This window comes from Lipophrys pholis (genome assembly GCF_963383615.2).
Source record: "Lipophrys pholis genome assembly, chromosome: 2".
NCBI lineage: Eukaryota > Metazoa > Chordata > Actinopteri > Blenniiformes > Blenniidae > Lipophrys > Lipophrys pholis.
The window spans coordinates 4,383,803-4,404,624 of NC_137636.1; the positions used below are offsets into that span (position 1 = coordinate 4,383,803).

Below are 20,822 nucleotides of genomic sequence, written 5' to 3' on the forward strand. Positions count from 1 at the left end.
CCATTCCGAGTGTGAAAGATGCTCCCCAAACTACTGGAAAAGATGTGCAAGACTGTCCCAAAACGAGTTAAAGATTTCCATAATCAGACTGAAGCGGCTCCAGGTCGGCCGCTCTCTGAAGCGGCAACTTTTTACGTTAAAAAAAACTAATCGTTATGCATTTTTGTTTCAGAAAAGTTTCACGTTTACATGGTAACATATGGAAAACCACGTGTTCATGTTTGTTTTTTGTAACTACACAAAGGTGTGAAGAGAACAACGAGCTATAAACATTAAAAATGGAAGCACACAAACATTATATGGACGGACGACCAAGTTTGATTGTTGTTACGGTGACTGTCGACTATAAAACCACCAAGTCTCAGGAGAATGTGGAGTCATGACAGTCCGGAGGAAAACATTGTTGTTGTTGTTGTCCGTCTACTGAGCATGTGCAGAACAACTATTTATCACAATCATGGTGCACAGGACCAGGAGAAGCATTTACACCGTCAACAAGGAGGTGGAGTTGGAGCGTTTTCTAAAAGGAGCTCTTGTCACCTTGTAAACGGAAATCTAAATGCAATAAAATGTTTGTGTTTGCTGGATCGGCCCACCAGGGGCAGTGAGGTGGTCCTTCTCTGGACCTCTGATAGATCCGGACCCCTGCAGGGCTGAAACACCTCACAAGGTCTGCAGGTCTGGAGAAGATCTGATCCAATCGTCATCTAAAACTTCCCCTGCTGCTTGATTTGGGAGTCGTCAGTGGTCATAATGTTATGGCTGATAGATGTCCTGAACAAACCCCGACGTCTTTCTGATTTCACACATTAAGTAAAGTTAAAGGAAGATGTTTGGTGATCCTACAATGAGCCGCTGCTTTAAACAGAAACACATTCGAACGGTTTCATCTTCATCAATAAATTAAACTACGAGCATCTTTCCCCCGAAATATTAATGAATAAACTGACAGAAAAAATAGAATCCAAACCTTTGATAAGTTTTCTTTGCTCCCTGTCAAGAAACGATTTGCTCGTTCAGAAACAGTTTGTTTAAGGCCCCGTTTACACAACAATGCTTTCAAGTGAAAACGCAACATTTTTGTTGTGTTCTGGGCGTCCGTTTCCACGACAACGGTGCTCGGTGCCACTGAAGATGCAACTTTTTGAAAACGGCTCCCGAGGTGGAACTTTGTAAAGACAATTGAACTTGGTCGTCTGTTCAACCTAATGTCTGTGCACTCCCATTGTTAATGTTTATAGCGTTTTGTTTTCTGTACACACGCGTGTGGTTTCATTACAAAAACAACAAACAGCACCCACTCATGGCCCAACATGAAAACGACATCGTTTTCAGCGTTTCTGCCATTTCCATTGAAACGGACATCCTTTTTACAATGTTGCCGTGTAATCATGAAACTTTTCTGAAACAAAAATGCAAAAACAATGTTTTCACTGGAAACGTTGTGTAAACGAGGATCATTCAAATTACAAATCAGCTCCTCTGAGCCCGAAACCAAAAAACAGGACTGACAGGAAATAAATAAGATGAGGCTTTCAGTTCAGGGTCACATGAGCAAAGCGGCTGGGGGGCTGTCTTCATCAGAACGGGGCAGCAAGGTCTGATGGTAACAGAGGAGAGACCTCCGGCGTGTCCAGCAGCCTCCTCATTGGTCGGTACATTCATGAGCGACATACATTGTAAACTCAACGTTATCGCAAAAAAAACCCCAAACAAACCCAGAGAACTTCTGCTGGATCTCATGATTGAACTAGAAGGATCCCTGCTGCCCCAGAAGCCCCGCCCACTGGGTAAATATAAGAGTGTGAGGTCACGAAATCTAAATCGGGGGTGAGAGAAACGGCACTGTGATTTGTAAGAACAAATTTCAGAGCACGAAGACGTGAACATCGTCGGCGTAAAGCGTTTGCCAGAAATCAGATTATTGTACGTTGGTCTGATAATCCGATTACACTGCGAAACACTTCAGCCCGACATCTCAGAGGGATCGAACCGGAGTCCGGCAAGTCTTCAAGGTCTCCAACAAGCTCGTACACCACAGTGACGTTCCCACGGAGGGAATGAGTTCTGTACTACAGAACCACGGAGAACCTGCTGGCTTCGACTCCTCTGTGACGAACACTCCGAGACATCCCATCAAACCTTCAGACGGACGTGGCGGGTGATGATTTAAGACTTTCCAAACTCGCACACAGACAGGCACTAATATCACCTTAGTCATGTTACAAACGTTCGTGCCTAAAAAAAAAAAAAAAAAGGAGGAGACAGCGTCTCTCTGTTTACAGCTCTCCGCCATGCTTCCTTTTAAATCCACTGGAACGACACCATGAAGAGTCTGAAACAGGAAGCGCTGCCGCACAGATGCAGCTGCGCTCCCGTCGCTGCGACTGTTTCCAGGTATCGTGAGACATTTTTTGGCATTGTGCAAAAAAAAAAATAAAACAACCCACACTCGTCCAGCTCAAACAAACGTCGGCAGGCATAAATAGTTTCCTTTCTAAACACGATGTGCCGGCAGAGTCTTGAGACCAAGTTTGAAATTAAAGAACTAGAAATGGCAAATTTCCACCGACACATTCCTACAGCAGAGGTTTTCAAAGTGATGGCCGTGGCTCCTCTAGGGGGCGACACACGTCAGAGCTTCAGCGCAACAAGAAGAAAAAAAAATACAATCATCTCAAATCCAAATGTGTTAAATACCTTCAGAGAGAGAAGAGTCAGATCGAAGAGGAATGATGGTTTTTACCGTGATTTACAATCTGTAAGTCACGATTTAAAAGAAAAAAAGTTTTGGCTGCTCATGTGACATGTATGAAAATATAGACACATACCATCTGTGACCACTAGATGTCACTGCATGACCACAGAAAGATGCTACAGTACCACAGAAAAACCTCCACTACCACTGGATTTAACTGGAGAGCAAGAAAAATGTCTCGAAAAAGAAAAATATACACGGCAGAATTTTGGTTGTTTTTGTCATGAAACCACACGCAGAGAACAAAACGCTCTAAACGTCAACAATGGCAGAACACGGACATTCTCGTGGACAGACGACCAAATTGGATTGTTATTACGGTGACGTCTCCGCTGTCTAATTAAGACGGAGCACAAGCGTTTTTGAAAAGTTTCACCTTGGAAGCTGTTTTCAAAAATGTGTGTTTTCATGGACTCAGAGCTTCGGTGTTGTGTAAACAAAACACCCGAAACACAACAAGTTCTGCGTTTTCACTTAAAATGGTCGGCATGTAAATGGGGCCTGAGTGTCGTGTGTCAAACACGTCTCGAATGAAAATCATAGAAATCTCAATTCACTCTAGTTGAGCGATTCTTGAGTTTTTCTGTGAATCTTAAGTATCGATCGAGTACGGTGCGACTCTTAATCCAGCGTCAAGCGACTCTTGTGAAAATCTAAATGAATCTCGAGCGAGTCGTCGTGTGAATCGCAAAAAAAAAGCATCAAACCAATGTTGATTGAGTTCAGTGAAGCTTCTTGGACAAACAAACTCCAGAAGAATCTTAATTCACGACATGCAAGAGGAGATCCGGAAAATTGTTGCCGATTCTTGTGTTTTTGTGTGTCTAGACTCTGGGAAAGGGACAGGATTACCATTCCAACAACACACTAATCCCAGCTCACGTTCCCTATTAGTGTGTGAACGATCCAATGCTTGGTGAATTCTGCTTCACAATGAAGGGAAGAGCCCAAATTGAAGGACCAATAAGCCACGTGGCTTTGAACGCTAGCGAGTTCTCACTGTGGTTTCTCTTCTGACACCCTCCTGCTTAAAACCCAAAACGTCAGCGTGATGGTGAGGCCCGGCTATCGCTCCAAAACCTTTTTGTATTTGGTGACGAGCTGAAAGAAACCTCCGAAGGAAAGGACACTTAGCACTCCAAATGCTAAACGCGCGGGCTCGTCCTCGCACACTTTGAAAACCTCTGCACTACAGCATTAACCTGAAGGTCAAAGGGAATGCATATATTTATATATATTATATATTTAAAACAGTTTAAATATCATACATAACTTAAGAGCATAATAAAATTAATAGCACATGAAGAAACTGCGAATCTAAAAAAGTTCTCGTCGTCAAATAGAGAAATAATACATCGTGATTTAGAGCTTGGGCGAGAGAGAGAGAGAGAGAGAGAGAGAGAGAGAGAGAGAGAATCCACAGCGAGCGTGAGGTCGTCGACTCGTCGGAAACATCGGTCGGAGCTCAGAAGACCGAAAACGTCCCGATTACAAAAGTAAAAGAGAAAATAGATTTTGTTTTCTGTACACGGCGCCGCTCCTTCTGCTCAGGTAGCGTCTTGGCTGTGTGCCGAGTCAGCAGGACTGAGGGTTCACATGCTGGGCGGGTTCTGAGTCAGTGTACCGTCCCCGGGGGGGGGGGGGGGTCGGGGGTCAGTGCGGGTCAGAAGCCCACGCTGCCGTCGGGCCGGGTCCGAGCGCTCAGGGCGCAGGCCCCGCCCACCTCGGGTCAGTCCAATGAGATCACGTCGGGGATCCCGCCGTAGATGGCCGCCGCCACCGCCGCCGCCTCGGCGCCGCCGCCGCGGCCGGCCACCACCCCGGGGTGCGTGTGCGAGGAGTGTGTGGAGTGTGTGGAGTGTGCGGAGTGCGAGTCGCGCAGGCTGCTGCTGCTGCTGCTGCTCCCCGAGTTGCCGGCCCCGTTGGTGGGCACGGTGAGCGAGGGGCCGGAGGACGCCCCCGACTGGTCCAGGAAGAGATGGGAGGCCGAGGACGACGTGCTGTACGGCAGGAAGCGGTTCAAGAGCAGCTCGTGGTCGTCCGAGGCCGAGGCGGCTGCCGCCGCTGCCATGACCATGTTATAATGCTGAGGAGGGGGAGGGGGAGGGGGAGGGGGGGGGGAGGGGGAGGGGGGGGGGGAGGAGTCAGAGAGACAATCACTGTTTAAAGTTTTCTTCCAGGGAATCTGTGTCTGTAAACACTGGCAGGATTCAAACAGGAAAAACCTTATAAAAGGAAAACTAAGCGTGACCAGCGGGGCAAGAGAAAGAGCACTGTTCATCCTCGCGCAGAGATTAACATCGTCTGTTTGTACTTTGTCTGTAATCGTATTGAAAATACTCAAAAACATTTTCACATGTTGGCTTGATATCGTACAGACGTACTTAAAGAATAAATTAAGATTCTGTTTATGCAGACGTGATTCAAGTAAAACATCGTTTTTCATTTCAGGAAAGGTTTCTGCTTTATGTAGCAATGTTTTGAAAATGATGTCCGTTTCCATGGAAACGGCAAAAACGCCACATGTCTGGCCACGATTTGGTTCTGTTGGTTGTTACATATATATATATATATATATATATATGTAATAATGACTTTATATGCATTGAATCTGTACATCCTCATGTCGCTCATGTTTGATAATATCTGAATGTCGATCTGTTTTTCAAACTGTGAGAGGATGAATTCATCGATTTCTTATAAACAACATAATATTATTAAAATGTTTTCAATCAAAATGCAAAAACAGGCAGAACTAAAATATCTGTTAAGGTTTCAAATATGGTCCGTGATGGTTTATCACTTTGTTTTGTCTCTAATAAGAAACGGTAGTTTTACTAAACACGTCTTTCTGATTCCAGCGAAAAATAAAATGTGAAAATGATGGTGCAACCGAGCGGAGAGTGTGTGTGTGTGTGTGTGTGTGTGTGTGTGTGTGTGTGTGTGTGTGTGTGTGTGTGTGTGTGTGTGTGTGTGTGTGTGTGTGTGTGTGAGTGTGTGTGCTCAGCTGTTTTCCAGTCCGACTGCAGCTGAAGTTCAGCAGAGATAAAAACAAACATCTGGGTTCATTTTCTCGTGTCTTTTCTGCCACAGTCCTGCAGGAGGTCTGATAAAACGACCCCCAGGTCCAGTTTGCATGTTCTCTCTGTGCATGTGTGCTTTTCCTCAGAGCTTCACCTCATCTTAAATTAAGATTAAATCAAAGTTGTTCCGTGAACACGGCTCCATTTTCACAATCAACAGTGAACCCAGTGATCGACAATAATAACCAGCAGCAATAGAGACACTTCAGTGTCTATTTAAAGGTTTTCTTTATTCAAATCACTCAGACAGTTAAAGCTTTCTGGTTGGTTGGTTGGTTGGTTTGTGCTTTTCACTGCTGCTCTGCTTTAAAAAGATTCAGCAGCAGCGACTTGGTGGTGATAATCCTCAGAAAGATCAGAGAGTGAGACGAGTCAGAGAGAGTGAGACGAGTTAGAGAGTTAGACGAGTCGGAGAGAGTGAGACGAGTCAGATAGAGTGAGACGAGTCGGAGAGAGTGAGACAAGTTAGAGAGTGAGACGAGTCGGAGAGAGTGAGATAAGTTAGAGAGTGAGGCGAGTCGGAGAGAGTGAGACGAGTCAGAGAGCGTGAGGCGAGTCAGAGAAAGTGAGACAAGTTAGAGAGTGAGACGCGTATGAGAGAGTGAGACGAGTTAGAGAGTGAGACGAGTTAGAGAGTGAGACGAGTCAGAGAGTGAGACGAATCAGAGAGTGAGACGAGTCAGAGACACAGCTGTGAGAAGTTACTGAAAGGTCATCATAGTTACTAGTTACTCGGAGTCACTGAAACAACTTGTTAGTAAAGTTCCATTTAATACCTTTTGGTAATAGCAGCTGTAAAATTGGAGGGTTAGCATTAGCTGAGCCATCAGCACTGGGACTACGTCAGGTGGTGGGAGGAAGATGCTCTATAATCTGGATGTTCGAGGAGGGAGATGCTCTATAATCTGGATATTAGTTGAGGGAGATGCTCCATAATCTGGATATTGGTGGAAGAAGATGCTCTATTGTCTGGATGTGAGAGGAGGGAAATGCTCTATAATCTGGATATTGGTGTAGGGGGGTGCTCTATAATCTGGATGTTAGCGGCAGATGCTCTATAATCTGAATGTCAGAGGAGGAAGACGCTCTATAATCTGGATATTGGTGGAAGAAGGTGCTCAATTATCTGGATGTTGGTGAAGGAAGATGCTCTATTATCTGAATGTTAGCTGTTAAAAACAGGCTTAAACGAATGGTAATGATAGTTTAACGTCAGATTTGACCACTGACACGGGGATGAAAAATACTGAATGAATTTCTATAAATGTTTTTTTACACCCAACGCTCCTCTGCCGCAGTAATCTGAGGTACCAGTCCGTTAGAAGACCACAGATTGAAATTATTGGATGAAATGTGAGCCCGAGCTCCTGCTGGTCCATCATGATCAGTTTCCTCGGTGATGGAAGGACCACGATCATGAAACACGTCTGAACAACTGAACATGTGATGAATTGAAACGGCACAGATGACTTCAGTTCATTTAAAAGTGAAACCAGATTCTATTTTTTTGTGTATTTTTTTACCCCCATAATGATCAGAGCTCCGTACCTGATGATTGTCTCCTTGAAGAAAAGAGAAGAAGTTCAACTCTGGAGATGAAGAACAAACAGACTCAGGATGAAGCATCAAATTACACTAATTACACACTGATGCAGGAGAATATTCATTCTTTCATTCATCAGAATTCATTCAGGAACATTTTTTGTTTTTTTTCCAAGAATGAAAATAAAAAAAACTCCTTGTTGTCGGGACATTTTCAGAAACACTGCATTTATCTTTTATACGTTATTTTTTTCTACGTGTCGTGACTTTTTCCCCAAAGATTCTGTCAACACTAATCTGTGCAATTTATAATCTGGGAAGTTTAAACTGTCTAAAATTAAACTTAGTTGAGGATGTGAAGCTTAAAAGATTCAGCTCCAGTTTACGAGACGTTTCATGTGAAAATACATAATTTTTTGTATTTTAGTGATTTCGATAAAAAAGCTACAGGAGTTGAAACAGGTTGAACAACAACAGCGGAATCCACCAAAAATGTGTATTTAAAAAAAAGATGGAGCTAAAAGGGCTTAACTGGCTCCCATTTCTAAAACAGCAAAAAAAAGAAAAAGAAAGAAGAGACTAAAATAGGTAAAATAGCTTCAGCAGCTAAACTGCTAAAGGTGCTACAAAGCGGGAAAAAACTACTGGAATGGATAAAAAAGAAGTTTAAATAGCTAAATCTACTGGTTAGAAAACAGTTTAATTGTTAAAATGACTAAAAAGATAAAAAGAAACCGTGAAAGTACAAACAGGGCTGAACGAGCCGTGATATAGATGAAACAAGTGGGTCAAATAGTTCGGGGGGGGGGGGGGGGGCTTACCTGACAGGTCGTTGGGGGTGTGGTAGTAGGGTCTGTAGTCCTGGATGAGGGGGGGGACGGGGGGGATGTAGCTGGTGTCCATGGCGGGCATGCTGGGGGTCCGGCTCACGGGGGACGCCTGGTGGTGGAGGTTCAACACGCTGAAGAGGAAGCAGAGGGGAGGAACTTTAATTCTGGAAGGAGTTCATGAATTTAATCTCAATCTTTATGCATGGAGGGAAAAAATAAATAAGAAATGGATTATTTGGACACCAGGGGGCAGCAGTGAGTTTAAACAGGTGGGTTGAGGCCCAAAAGAGGGTCGCTGCTCTGTTTATACAGGGTCAGCAAAAAAAGTTTATAAACAGAGACGAGTCAAAACAACGGAGCCCGAGTGTTTTCAGGGTTTCAGTCATTGTGGAAACGAGCTCAAACAGAACCCGTCTCTTCTTCAGCTTGTTCTGTACTTGACTCAGAGCGCCCTCTGCTGGACTGAATCGTACCGCTCATCCCAACACAATGAAGTGTTGATGTGGAGCTTAAACCGTCTGTGATCTGAGTGAAGCTTTGTTCAGGACGTACGGAGTCAGACTCCAGACAGACGATGATGGTGGATTCATTAAAGTCAAATGAAGCTTCAGATAAACTTAATGAATCTAATCTGACACAACGTGCATCTGTTGAGGTTAACGCCTCCCTCCCGATCTGCCTCAGGCGGTTTGTCGCGGCGCAGCAGAGAGAGGAGGAGGAGGAGGCGGAGGAGGCGGAGGCGGATGAGGAGGAGGAGGAGGAGGAGGAGGCGGAGGCGGAGGCGGAGGAGGAGGAGGAGGAGGAGGCGGAGGCGGAGGCGGAGGCGGAGGCGGAGGAGGAGGAGGAGGAGGAGGAGGAGGAGGAGGAGGGGAGAAGCCAGAGGAGGCCGACGCCTCTTCCACTGCGAAACTCCTGAATCATTTAACATCCGCAGACATTAACGACCTGAAAATGAGCCGCAGCATCGCATCAAATGAGACTCAAAACGTGGCGGCCTCACCCTTTGTTGATGGCGGGTGGCGAGGTCGGGGACAGGGAGGGACACGCCCTCTTGATGGGGGGCGGCGGCGGGGGAGGCGGCGGGGGCGGCGAGTCCAGCTCCTCCTCGTCCGAGGAGCTGTCCAGTGTCAGGTCGATCACCTCCACCTTCTTACTGCTGCCGTTTCCTCCGCCGTGAGACGACGACGAGCTGCGCTGCTCCGAACCGGCTGACGTCCGACATGAACCTGCTGGGAGGAGCCAGACTCGGTAATCTGGATTATATCTGAAGGTACATCAGGTAGTGGGAGGAAGATGCTCTATAGTCTGGATGTTAGTGGAGGAAGACGCTCTATAATCTGGATGTTAGTAGGAGGAAGATGCACTATAATCTGGATGTTAATGGAGGAAGATGCTCTATAATCTGGATGTTAGTAGGAGGAAGATGCACTATAATCTGGATGTTAATGGAGGAAGATGCTCTATAATCTGGATGTTAATGGAGGAAGATGAGCTTTCATCTGGATGTTAGTGGAGGAAGATGCTCTATAATCTGGATGTTAGTGGAGGAAGATGCTCTATAATCTGGATGTTAGTAGGAGGAAGATGCACTATAATCTCGATGTTAATGGAGGAAGATGCTCTACAATCTGGATGTTAGTAGGAGGAAGATGCACTATAATCTGGATGTTAGTGGAGGAAGATGCTCTATAATCTGGATGTTAATGGAGGAAGATGCACTATAATCTGGATGTTAGTAGGAGGAAGATGCACTATAATCTGGATATTAATGGAGGAAGATGCACTATAATCTGGATATTAATGGAGGAAGATGAGCTATAATCTGGATGTTAGTGGAGGAAGATGCTCTACAATCTGGATGTTAGTGGGAGGAAGATGATCTACAATCTGGACGTTAGAAAGTAGATGATCTATAATCTGGAGGTTAGAAAGTAGATGATCTATAATCTCGATGTTAGTGGAGGAAGACGCTCTATAATCTGGATGTTAGAAGGTAGATGCTCTATAATCTGGATGTTTTGAACGGCTTTTTAAATGGTTGCTTTGTTAAGTTTAATCAATAATCTTAACCAAAAAACCCAAAGAAAGAGTCTTACTTCAGTAAAATGTATAAAAAGACGCCCCCCTGTGGTTCTGAGAGGTATTTACATGTTGCTGGTGTGTCGAAACACGGAGTCGCGCTGATAAACTGCTCCCATTAGTGATACAGAGTGTCTGTTACCATAGCGACAGGCCGTTTACTGATTGATGCTTCACCAAATTGAATCCGGCAAAGCATAAACAAGGAGGGTGGAGATGTTCTGCCTCCTCCTGTGACAGGATTCACACACACACACACACACACACACACACACACACACACACACACACACACACACACACACACACACACACACACACACACCCTCACCGTCCAGCCCGTTGTTGTACGCAGCAGACGAGACCTCCTGCACTTCCTTCTTGGACCTCATGGGGGCCCAGTTCCCGTCTTCTTTGAACTGGATCTCGTCGCAGTCCAAGCAGCTGTTGAGGATCTCCACAAACAGCCTGACACACACACACACACACACACACACACACACACACACACACACACAGTGTAAAAGAGGTTTCAGCGCTCCTCGCTGCGTCAAACACTCCGCTGGAGGAAGAAACACACACTTCAGTCTTCAGGTCCGACTCTTCTGACAGACACACAGCTGACACTGAACTTTCGCAGCATTTTAGACGTCCGTTTACCCGTCAGCGGTGCTCGTGGGCCAAAACTGCCCCGCAAGAGGCTCCAATCAGGCAAAACGACCAAGCATGATGGTAAAAATTTCTCATTTTGAAAACATTTTGAACAAGTTTCTTAAGAGGAGCCGACACAACACAACACGGAGACCCGACACCTCTGATTGAGGTGAACTGTGTGTGATTAATTATTTCCTTGTCATTATTTTGTCCATTTTTTTCCTCTCTTTTCGCGGCTGCGACTCATTTACTACATTTCTGCTCTTGTTCTTCAGCCATTTTTACAGGTGGGACACAGAGAAAGTGACGGAATAACTTTGAAGTGGATGAAACTAGAGGTTAAATCAGCCACATTAAAGCAGAAAGGAAGTCGGAGCATTAAAAAAATTAAAAAAGGCGTTTTCCTCGATGGAGCCCCGAACCCTAACCCAAGGTCCATTGTTGTGAGAACAGACCCACAAATCACTACAGAAAGTTTACGTTTTTCACTTGAATGCAGAAGACTGAAGTGACTCAACATTGCCACCCGGTGGACAATGGAGGAATTTAGACGACGCTTTAATGGCAAAGAAAAGCTGGAATTGTAGGTGAGAGACCCTCAGATATCAGAGGGGGTTGGGGGGTGCAGGGTGGAGTGTGTGTGTGTGTGTGTGTGTGTGTGTGTCGGGGGGGGGGGGGTCTCACCCGTCGATAATGAGGTGCTCGTACGGCGCCTTCTTGTCACAGACGGGACAAACCCATGTGGGCTTCTTCTCGTTCATCTGTATGTAAAGTGTCGCGTCAAAACACTGCAGGTGGGAGCAGGTCAGCGCCCGGCACGGGATCATCAGCCGCATCTTCCCCAGCTGCACACACACACACCACACACACACACACACACACACACACACACACACACACACACACACACACACACACACACACACACACACACACACACACACACACACACACACACACACACACACACACACACACACACACACACACACACACACACACACACACACACACACACACACACACACACACACACACACACACACGAGTTGTGAAGAGGATGCAGCAGGTATGGAGGAGATAAATATGCATGCACGGGCACACACAAAAAACCTGAATCTATGGACACCCGTGCACTCACCTGTTGTTGGTGCGGATGCATGAAACAACGTGCACATGCATACACACAAATACACAGACTAATGCACGCTTGGACACACACACACTCAGCAGGTATGTGCTGAAAACCCACATGGAACAGACAGACGATGGAGGCAGTTTGATGTGTGTGTGTCCACTGTGCAGACAGAGGTGTGTGTGTGTGTGTGTGTGTGTGTGTGTGTGTGTGTGTGTGTGTGTGTGTGTGTGTGTGTGTGTGTGTGTGTGTGTGGTGTGTGTGTGTGTGTGTGTGTGTGTGTGTGTGTGTGTACCGGGCAGAGCAGCGACACTCGCAGGCTGGTTGTTGCGATCTCACTGTCCGGGTCTGCTGTTAACTTCTCTTTGACTGCAGAGTGAAGACAGAAGACACAGAGAGGACTGAGAGAGACGAACCGCAGAACGCTCGCACGCACACACACACGCACGCACGCACGCACGCACGCACGCACGCACGCACGCACACCCTCAGTACATCTCTATCAGCCTGCTGCTTCTCTCACATCACGTCCACACAGCGTATAAATAAATAAGCATCTGCACGGAGAGAGGAGAAGCTGTACGTGTGTGATGCTGCACACAGATTCTTCATTCTACTGAAGATAAGTTCAGAACAAACAACATATTTTATCAAGAAATCATGAAACTTATACACACACACACACACACACACACACACACACACACACACACACACACACACACACACACACTGCAGGCTTTAAGATGCAGAAAATCTCTTTTTAGGGTGCGCAGGCTGACTGGTTTATATTTTCACATTTTAATATTTCATTCACGTCTCAGTATATTCGACTCAATATAGAAATGCCAGAATTATTTTTTCGAAAACACTAAATTCAACTTTTCTCGAAAGGCTGTTTTCTAATTTATTTACTCTTTTCTTCAGAGTTTAATGTGGAAGAAAACAAAGGTGGGACTCAATCACTAAATTATAATGAAAATGCTTCCTTGTTTTATTATAGTCTGTGCTCTCCCTCTCTATCGTGGTCTGAACCTTTAAGCCCCAAAGTTTTGCATTCTCACTTGAAATCGTTTGTCGTGTAAACTTAGTCTGTACTGTCTCCTATAGGCTGAGATGATCATGCAGTATTTCTATATATTCCGTCAGTGTACGAGTACGGGGGGCGGAGGCTGCAGGTCTTACTGAGCGCTCTGGAGTGGTCGGGGGTTCCTGATGCCTTTCGCTCGTAGTCTCTGGAGGAGCACTGTGGACGACTGCTGCTTCACCAGGTACACCGCCATGGAGTAACTCTGTGGACACACAGCGAGGGACAACCGGGTCAAGCGGACGTCGCTCATGCTCTCTCGTCTACCTGCTGCTGATGTCACTGATGCGTGACGTCACAGAACTCTTTGGGTTGTGGTGGGAATCCTGAAGGAGTACGAGTACACCGTGCAGCATCGGACCAGATACCGGTATCGGTACCAGCGCATCCCAAGTTAAAACCAATCACAAGAACCCAAATGGACAAAAAAAATAAAAGTTTTTGTCTTAAAAATTGAGAATTTTGGGGGGAAATTATGTCAAATGAAGACAAGCAATGGAATATCTTTTGGAACATTAAAATCTGACGGTCAGTCTGAGAAGCTTCAGGGGACTTTGGGTTCTCACCCGTCCGATCTCGGCGGTCCACGACACCACGATGGTGTTCGGGACGGTGGTGGACAATCTGACCAGTGAGGTAATGTTGATGGGCCGGCTCGGCCGCTTGGGCTCCACGCCGTTTTTGGTTGGAGGAAGATAACCCTGGAAATGAAGAGGGAGCGTCAGAGTAGAGTGCGCGTGTGCGTGTGTGTGTGTGTGTGTGTGTGTGTGTTGTGTGTGTGTGTGTGTGTGTGTGTGCGCGCGCCTCACCGGCAGGTTGCACGGCTTCCCGTTGACTTTCACACACAGATTTGGGGGGGAAGTGGTCTTCCTGAGGACAGCTGGTCTCCGACAGGCAGAACCGCAGCTGAACTTGAACTGAGAAGTCACATTTGGTCCCAGAGATGTCCCTGGGAGAGAAATACGGAGGGAGAGACAGATGGAGAGACAGACGGAGGAGACAGACGGAGAGACAGACAGGTCATTGTCACATGTCTGCAGACAGCTCCTACATGGAGGAAACTGATCATGAAGGGGTCTTACATGGAGCTGCTGATCTGCTGGACCTGCTGCGGCGTCAACGCAAACGCAAAACACGTCTCCTGAAACCTCTGGCTGTTGTCGGATGCTGTGGAGAGTGGAGGGGGGGGGGTATAAATACTTAGTTACTTCTGGAGGGATAACAGAATGGTGGCATAAGAAGGCTCAGGGTTTTACAGGGGCTGCTGAGGCTGGAACAAACAGCTGGACGCTCACACTGAGGTGAAGACGCTCTATTTATAGACCCGCCCACACGTGCTAGAAATAACTGGCCATTAGAGACGCCGCAGGTCCTCTGAGCTTCCACGTGGAGTGGGAGGTTCAAACCTCGGAGCTGAACCAGAAGTCCGTACTCGGGGAGTGCTTTGTACTCACATTGTTAACGTTATGTAGCAAACTGTTCTCACAAAAAACAAACAGCAGCACCAACGCATGGCCTGGCATGCAAACTACATCCATTTTTGCAATTCAGCAGTTCCCATGTAACGTTGCCGTGTAAACGTGAAACAATTCTGAAACGAAGATGCTAAAGTGAAGCGTTTCACTTCAAACGTTGTGGAACTGGAGCCTTAATCTGTCAGAGAGCCTGACCACACCCACCCCCACACCCACACCCACACCCACACACACACACACACACACACACACACACACACACACACACACACACACACACACACACACACACACACACACACACACACACACACACACAGAGTTCCTCTCCTTGTAGGGCGTTGTACAGATGAAGAGTACTTCCTGGTGGATTACTGGACCAGTCAGCTCCGTCCTCTCATCAGGATTTCAAACAGTCGTCTATCTTGGTGGTAATGACCTGTCTCCCCACCCACATACCTGTATAATCTGGATGTGATGTTTTCATTCTGAGCCCCCCCCCCCCCTCTCAGCACTGCAGAACAAAATCAGGCCTGAGTGTGCTTTCGAACAACAGTCTTCCTCCTCTCCGGGCACACTGGTTATAAATAGAAAGAGCTCTCTCTCTCTCTGTCCTCACCTGCTCCCCCCCCCAAACCCCCCAACAGGGAATTTGTTTCTGGTGTTTTCTGTGTGTGGTTCCACAAGATAGGAGAAGGTTGAATGAACTTTGATTGATGTCTTCCGTCCTCTCTCTCTCTCTCTCTCTCTCTCTCTCTCTCTCTCTCTCCTCTCTCTCTCTCTCACTCTCTCTCTCTCTCTCTCTCTCTCTCTCTCTCTCTCTCTCTCTCTCTCTCTCTCTCTCTCTCTCCTCTCTCCTCTCTCTCCTCTCTCTCTCTCTCTCTCTCTCTCTCTCTCTCTCTCTCTCTCTCTCCCTCTCTCTCTCTCTCTCTCTCCTCTCTCTCTCTCTCTCTCTCTCAATTCTTTTCTTCATCACTAATAGCTGTCGAGCTTCAGTTAGCTTAGCTTAGCATTACACTGGCGGTTTGGTTTGATCTCATCGTTTCAGTGAAGCCCTCGCCTTGTTACACGTCAGCCTGTAGTTCCCTGTTCTCCCCACTGAGGTCACTGTTCAGCTGACTTTACCAGCTCTTATTCTCCACAGAAGAACGTTAACGACATCACACGCAGAAAGTTTTCTACTTTTCTTTCCTGCCAGAAGAAATTAAATTAATGAGGCTCTGAGCAGATCCGTAATTACTGCGAGGAACATTTCTGCAATCTTCTTTCTGCTTAATGGGTCTCATTAGAATATGAACATTAATAAATCATTGGGACATTAATTCTGAGGTGCAAGCATAATTACAATAAATAAATAAGAGCTTCTATCAGTACGGATCTGTAACGCTGCATCACAGAGGAGCCGGCATTTGTTCAGACGTCCTGCAGCAAACAGGAGAAGTCAGATTATTGTAGACATGTGAGAGTGAGTGACTGCATGGCAGGACGAAGCTTTACCCATCAAAATGTGGAGTTCAAACAATCTAAGTGAAGTTAAAAGTGAGGCCTCACGGACTGTTTTCATGATGAGACACAGTCAAAGCCCTTCATATTTTTTTTCATTGAGAAAAACTAAACTACCCATGACGCGTTCAGAATCCCTCCAAACCAAAGATGACCGACGCCCTGGAATGTCCCTGAACTCGGACTGTGCACCGAAACTCTCCGCAGACGACTTTTCTGTTCAGTCTGATGATAAAAAATAGAACAGGGAGAAGAAAATCTGATTTCATTCATAATTAAACTACTTTATTACCACTGAGTCTAAGCTTATAGCCTCACAGTCTGATTAAAGGTGGAAACCAGTGGTGGGGAAAATCAGGATATTGTACACGAAGGGAAGAACTAAGTTGAATAAAGGACAGGAAGTAACAGCGACAGGACTCAGGGCCTCGAGCCCGTTGGTCTTCTGATCTGAGGTCAACAGGTCAGAAGCTCCAGTTTAGAAAGACGTTATTACACAGAGAAGCTCGCCGCTGCTTTATGTGATTGATAGTATACGACTAGACTGCTAAGATTATACAAGACGTTGCCTTACTTTGGAACAAATGTATACATTCTGGTTTAGAGTTGTGGCGTCGAGTTTGTGTGGTCTGCCTCACGGCTTCATCCACACGAGACATTTGTCCATGTTTTGTTTGGGTTTTAGGAACGATATAAAGTCAACGCCGCTGAATTGTCCTTGTATAGTTTGACCCTTTTTGCACATTAAATGATTTATGTATCGCCAGCTCTAACGCTTCTCTGTGGAGCTGAGAATGTTCATCCGAGTCTTGGTGGTTGGTAGTTGAACGCTATTGGTTCAGGGGCGGGGCTTAGTCAAACGTCAATTGTGTCAGTGTAAAGTACTGTATAAAGCAGAAGGACTTGCATATGATGTCCTACAACGACAAAGCTTTGGTGAAGGCATGTTTAACTTGTTAAAAAAAAAGCTTATTTTTATATATTTCCTTTGTTAAGAAGCAAACTAAACCACCTTGGAGCAATTAATTGGATAAAAATAAAGATTTGATGAAAATGCAAACTTTATGTAAAATCCTAGGTTGTTCTTTTTTTATTTTCTTACTTGAGTTGAACAAACGCTCTGTGTGCGTTGAAGACGGACTCTCTATGTGTGTTTGTGAAGTGAACTTCTCAGAAACCTCTGTTGGATCTCAGAGCAGATTCAGAGAAACTGCCCCGGGTGCAGAAACCTGCAGACGCTCCGTCCTTCACAGTACACCTGAGACCCCCGCTGGACCAGCGCCGCGCTGCTTCCTACTTTGTTTTCTAATCTGAAAAGAGGGAAAGGTTCGACAGGCAGATGGTGGCAGGCGTGACAGATGGGGAAGTGACCTTCAGGAGGTTGATGTTTACAGCCAAGAGGAAAGAAACCAGGGACGATGTAAACGACACAGTGAGACGCAGAGTCTGCTGCTCATATAGAAAACAGCTGACGAGGCTGAAATCATCTCTAAACAGGGCCTGCTCTGGGTTAGATCATTTACTCTCAAACAGAAATGAGGCAAATGGAACGAATCCAGAAACTGAGTTTAAAATGGGATTTCTCAGAATGAAATTGAATTTCAGTGAATAATAATGAGTGTAATCCAACCACCCATCTTTTCTTTTGCTTTATCCAGCTTCAGGTCACGAGGTGCTGGAGCTGATGTCAACGGACGACAGGTGAAGGAAGGTTACTCCATGAACAGGTGAGCGGTACGTCGCACAGACTCATATCTAATCCCACCTGCAATCTGAGATTTATGCAGGATTTTAGACTGAAAACAGGGAAGATTTGAGACAGAGAGCCTCGAAAACCTGGAATCAAACTGGATGTTTTCTGGTGCTAACCACTACACCACCATTGCACTTGTGCACCATTTGTGTCCGACGTTTGGACATTGTGCCTCATACACACATAAAGATGATGACTGAGTGACACAAATCTACACATCAGATAGATGGACGAAGAGATTATAGATGAATAAATGGATGATGGATGGACAAATGGACAAACAGATATATATAGCTCGCTATAGATATGTATGCATGTATAGATGAACGGAGGCTGGATGAAAAGACAAATGAATTGACGTATGTAAATGGTGAGCAGCCCCGAAGCGCTCTACATAGTTCATCACATTCATCCCTTCACTCACACACACACACCAATGGAGGCTGCAGCCATGCAAGGTGCTGTCACTCCAATGGGAGCAGTTTGGGGTGTCAGTCTCTTGCCCAAGGACACTTCGGCACGTAGACAGGTGACGATGGGAATTAAACCTGCAACCTTCTGATTGGGAGACAACCGCTCTACCAACTGAGAAGTATGTATGTATGTATGTATGTATGTATGTATGTATGTATGTATGTATGTATGTATGTATGTATGTATGTATGTATGTATGTATGTATGTCTTGCCTAAGGACCCTCTGACTCATGTCCAGGCTGAGACGGGGATCAAACCACAGGCCCTGGGACTGGACGAGGACCATCTGAACCACAGTCGCCGCCCAAAAAGGTTGAAAAGCTTCAAACTGTGAAACTGAGAAATCTCCCTCCTGGAGTCTGAGAAGCATAAATATCATAAAGATTAAATGTTTATTTTTATTTTACTCTGCAGTAAGAAGAAATCCGGTGAAACCTTTGCGGTCCTTCTCTGGTTTGACGTATGAGCTAAACGTGGGAGAATGTGCTCGGCTCTGCAGCTCCTCGGCAGAACCAGACCCAGCTGGACTTCATTACCTTGTTAGTGGCTTTGCTACTTTTTCTCAGTTTGGTAAACCGCAGGCGCACGCACACACAGGAACTCTTTCTGCGTCACTCCAACGCAACGCGACAATGAAAAAAAAAACCTCCACAAAAGGTAGATTCTGGATCTTCCTCCCACAAAGGCAACAAAAGCCTTTCCCAAAGTGGAAGCGTCTCTCCCTCCAAACACCGACTCCCTGTTATTATCTGCATCAGTGTCACAGAGTCACACGCTGACAGACTCTTCCGGAGCTTCCTCGGTCAGTCGCTTGCTCTCTGCGGACATTTCACAACGTCTTGGTGCAATCCAGTCTTTAGGCCGCCACACAGTCGCTGGGAGCCACATTAAAAACTACAACAGTGACGGAAGCAGCGGCGTTACTGATGTTTGAGATGAACCCAAAGAGCAGAGCCACAAATATTTACAGTTATTAAGAACCGAGTCCAAATAATGAGCTGACTTGTGGCGATGACGGCGACGACGGAGGGAAATGGGCTGAATGAGCCCAGCGATGTTTATAGTTGCGAGCAGCCGAGCTCCTCTTGTTGATATTCATGATGTGAGAAGGCTGAGCTGTTTACGGTGAGATAACGGCTCAGCGGGGATCATCCGGGGGTCAGGATCCGAGCCGCCGAGTCTCGGGTTGTGTTTTGAAGCGGAGTGAGGAGGCGTTGGTCGATGTTTTGGAACATCGCCATCAAAAACTGCAGCTTATAGCTGATAAAGAAGGTGCAGCCCTGAAAACCCCTCAAACTCAGTAATAACACGGCCCAGGCTCCTGAAGACGCCCCAACAATGACTACATTTCAACAACTTTTATGGGGTTTGTAAATATGGTATTTCAAAGTATTAGCAGGGAGTTACTGTATAATTCTTAGAGAAAGCTCATCGGTGTTTCAGTCCATGTTTGACCAGATTAAAGCAGAGTTGAGGTGCTTGATCGTTCACGTTTACTTTGTTGTTCATTAGCGATACTTTGTCAGGAACAGAGACATGAAGTCAGTTTCATGCTATGATCGAGCACGAGAAGATAACTCTTCACAATAAAGGTCTGTCCAGGTGAACCTTACTTCACTCACAGTTACATCCTTCACTCACAAAAAGTTAGAGGTATTGGGTTTGCACTATGACCTTTACAGGTGAAGCTGATGAGACTTTATCTAAACCTTTGAATCCACATGTCCAGGTTTTAAAAGTACTGGGGATCTAGTCTTTTCTAGGGATCCAGAGTATGAGCTAGATCCCAGATAAAACTGAAGCACTTCTTCCTTTGGATATTATCTATTGATCTGGCGGATTATAAAGAAATCGGTCAACATTTTCAATGATAAACATAATATATACCTCCTGTGGGAGGGAAATAATGTGTCATTGCAGTCGCTGGAATTGACTTGTGGTTCAGATGATGATCAGGGAGCAAAGTGAGAGAGTGAAACCAGCTTGTGTGTTCCTGGATGAACGTTGTGTTGTTCTGCCGTTTCCCTACTTGATTTCTGAGGTTAAAGAAAAGCCTGCAGGCTTCGTGGACCGCTTCACTGTAAATGAGCTCGGAAACACTGACACCATACCTATACACTAAGGGGTGTGTGTGTGTGTGTGTGTGTATGTGTGTGTGTATGTGTGTGTGTATGTGTGTGTGTGTGCACGTGTGTGGGTGTGTTTCCAATCTGAGATTACATAACTCGCCCTTCTCCTCCTTTATATAAATGCATCCTTCCATAAATCAAAACACATTGTTTGAGGAAGTAGTGTGACTGAAAACAATAAACTCCCAGCAGTGGAGCTGCAGGAACGTTGCTTTACAGTGAAAACCACTGCGACCACGTGAGGAGAAGAAACTTCTGAATGCAGCTTAAACATCAGCCGCTGGGGTAAATAGAGAAAAGTTGAAAACTACATTTGTTC

At 45.8% G+C, this 20,822-nt stretch overlaps 1 protein-coding gene across 1 annotated transcript in view; it reads right to left on the bottom strand.

Moving 5' to 3' along the window:
- Positions 1-4,095: 4,095 nt before the first annotated feature.
- pias1a (protein inhibitor of activated STAT, 1a) overlaps positions 4,096-20,822 on the bottom strand; it is a 57,559-nt gene continuing 40,832 nt past the window's right edge. Inside the window, 13 exon segments of the mRNA XM_080488772.1 lie at positions 4,096-4,844; positions 7,390-7,430; positions 8,205-8,344; positions 9,214-9,439; positions 10,624-10,760; positions 11,631-11,791; positions 12,377-12,450; positions 13,267-13,288; positions 13,290-13,373; positions 13,735-13,869; positions 13,978-14,025; positions 14,027-14,117; positions 14,251-14,335. Of these exon segments, the coding sequence (XP_080344898.1) occupies positions 4,488-4,844; positions 7,390-7,430; positions 8,205-8,344; positions 9,214-9,439; positions 10,624-10,760; positions 11,631-11,791; positions 12,377-12,450; positions 13,267-13,288; positions 13,290-13,373; positions 13,735-13,869; positions 13,978-14,025; positions 14,027-14,117; positions 14,251-14,335 (1,601 nt within the window). The 3' untranslated portion in view covers positions 4,096-4,487.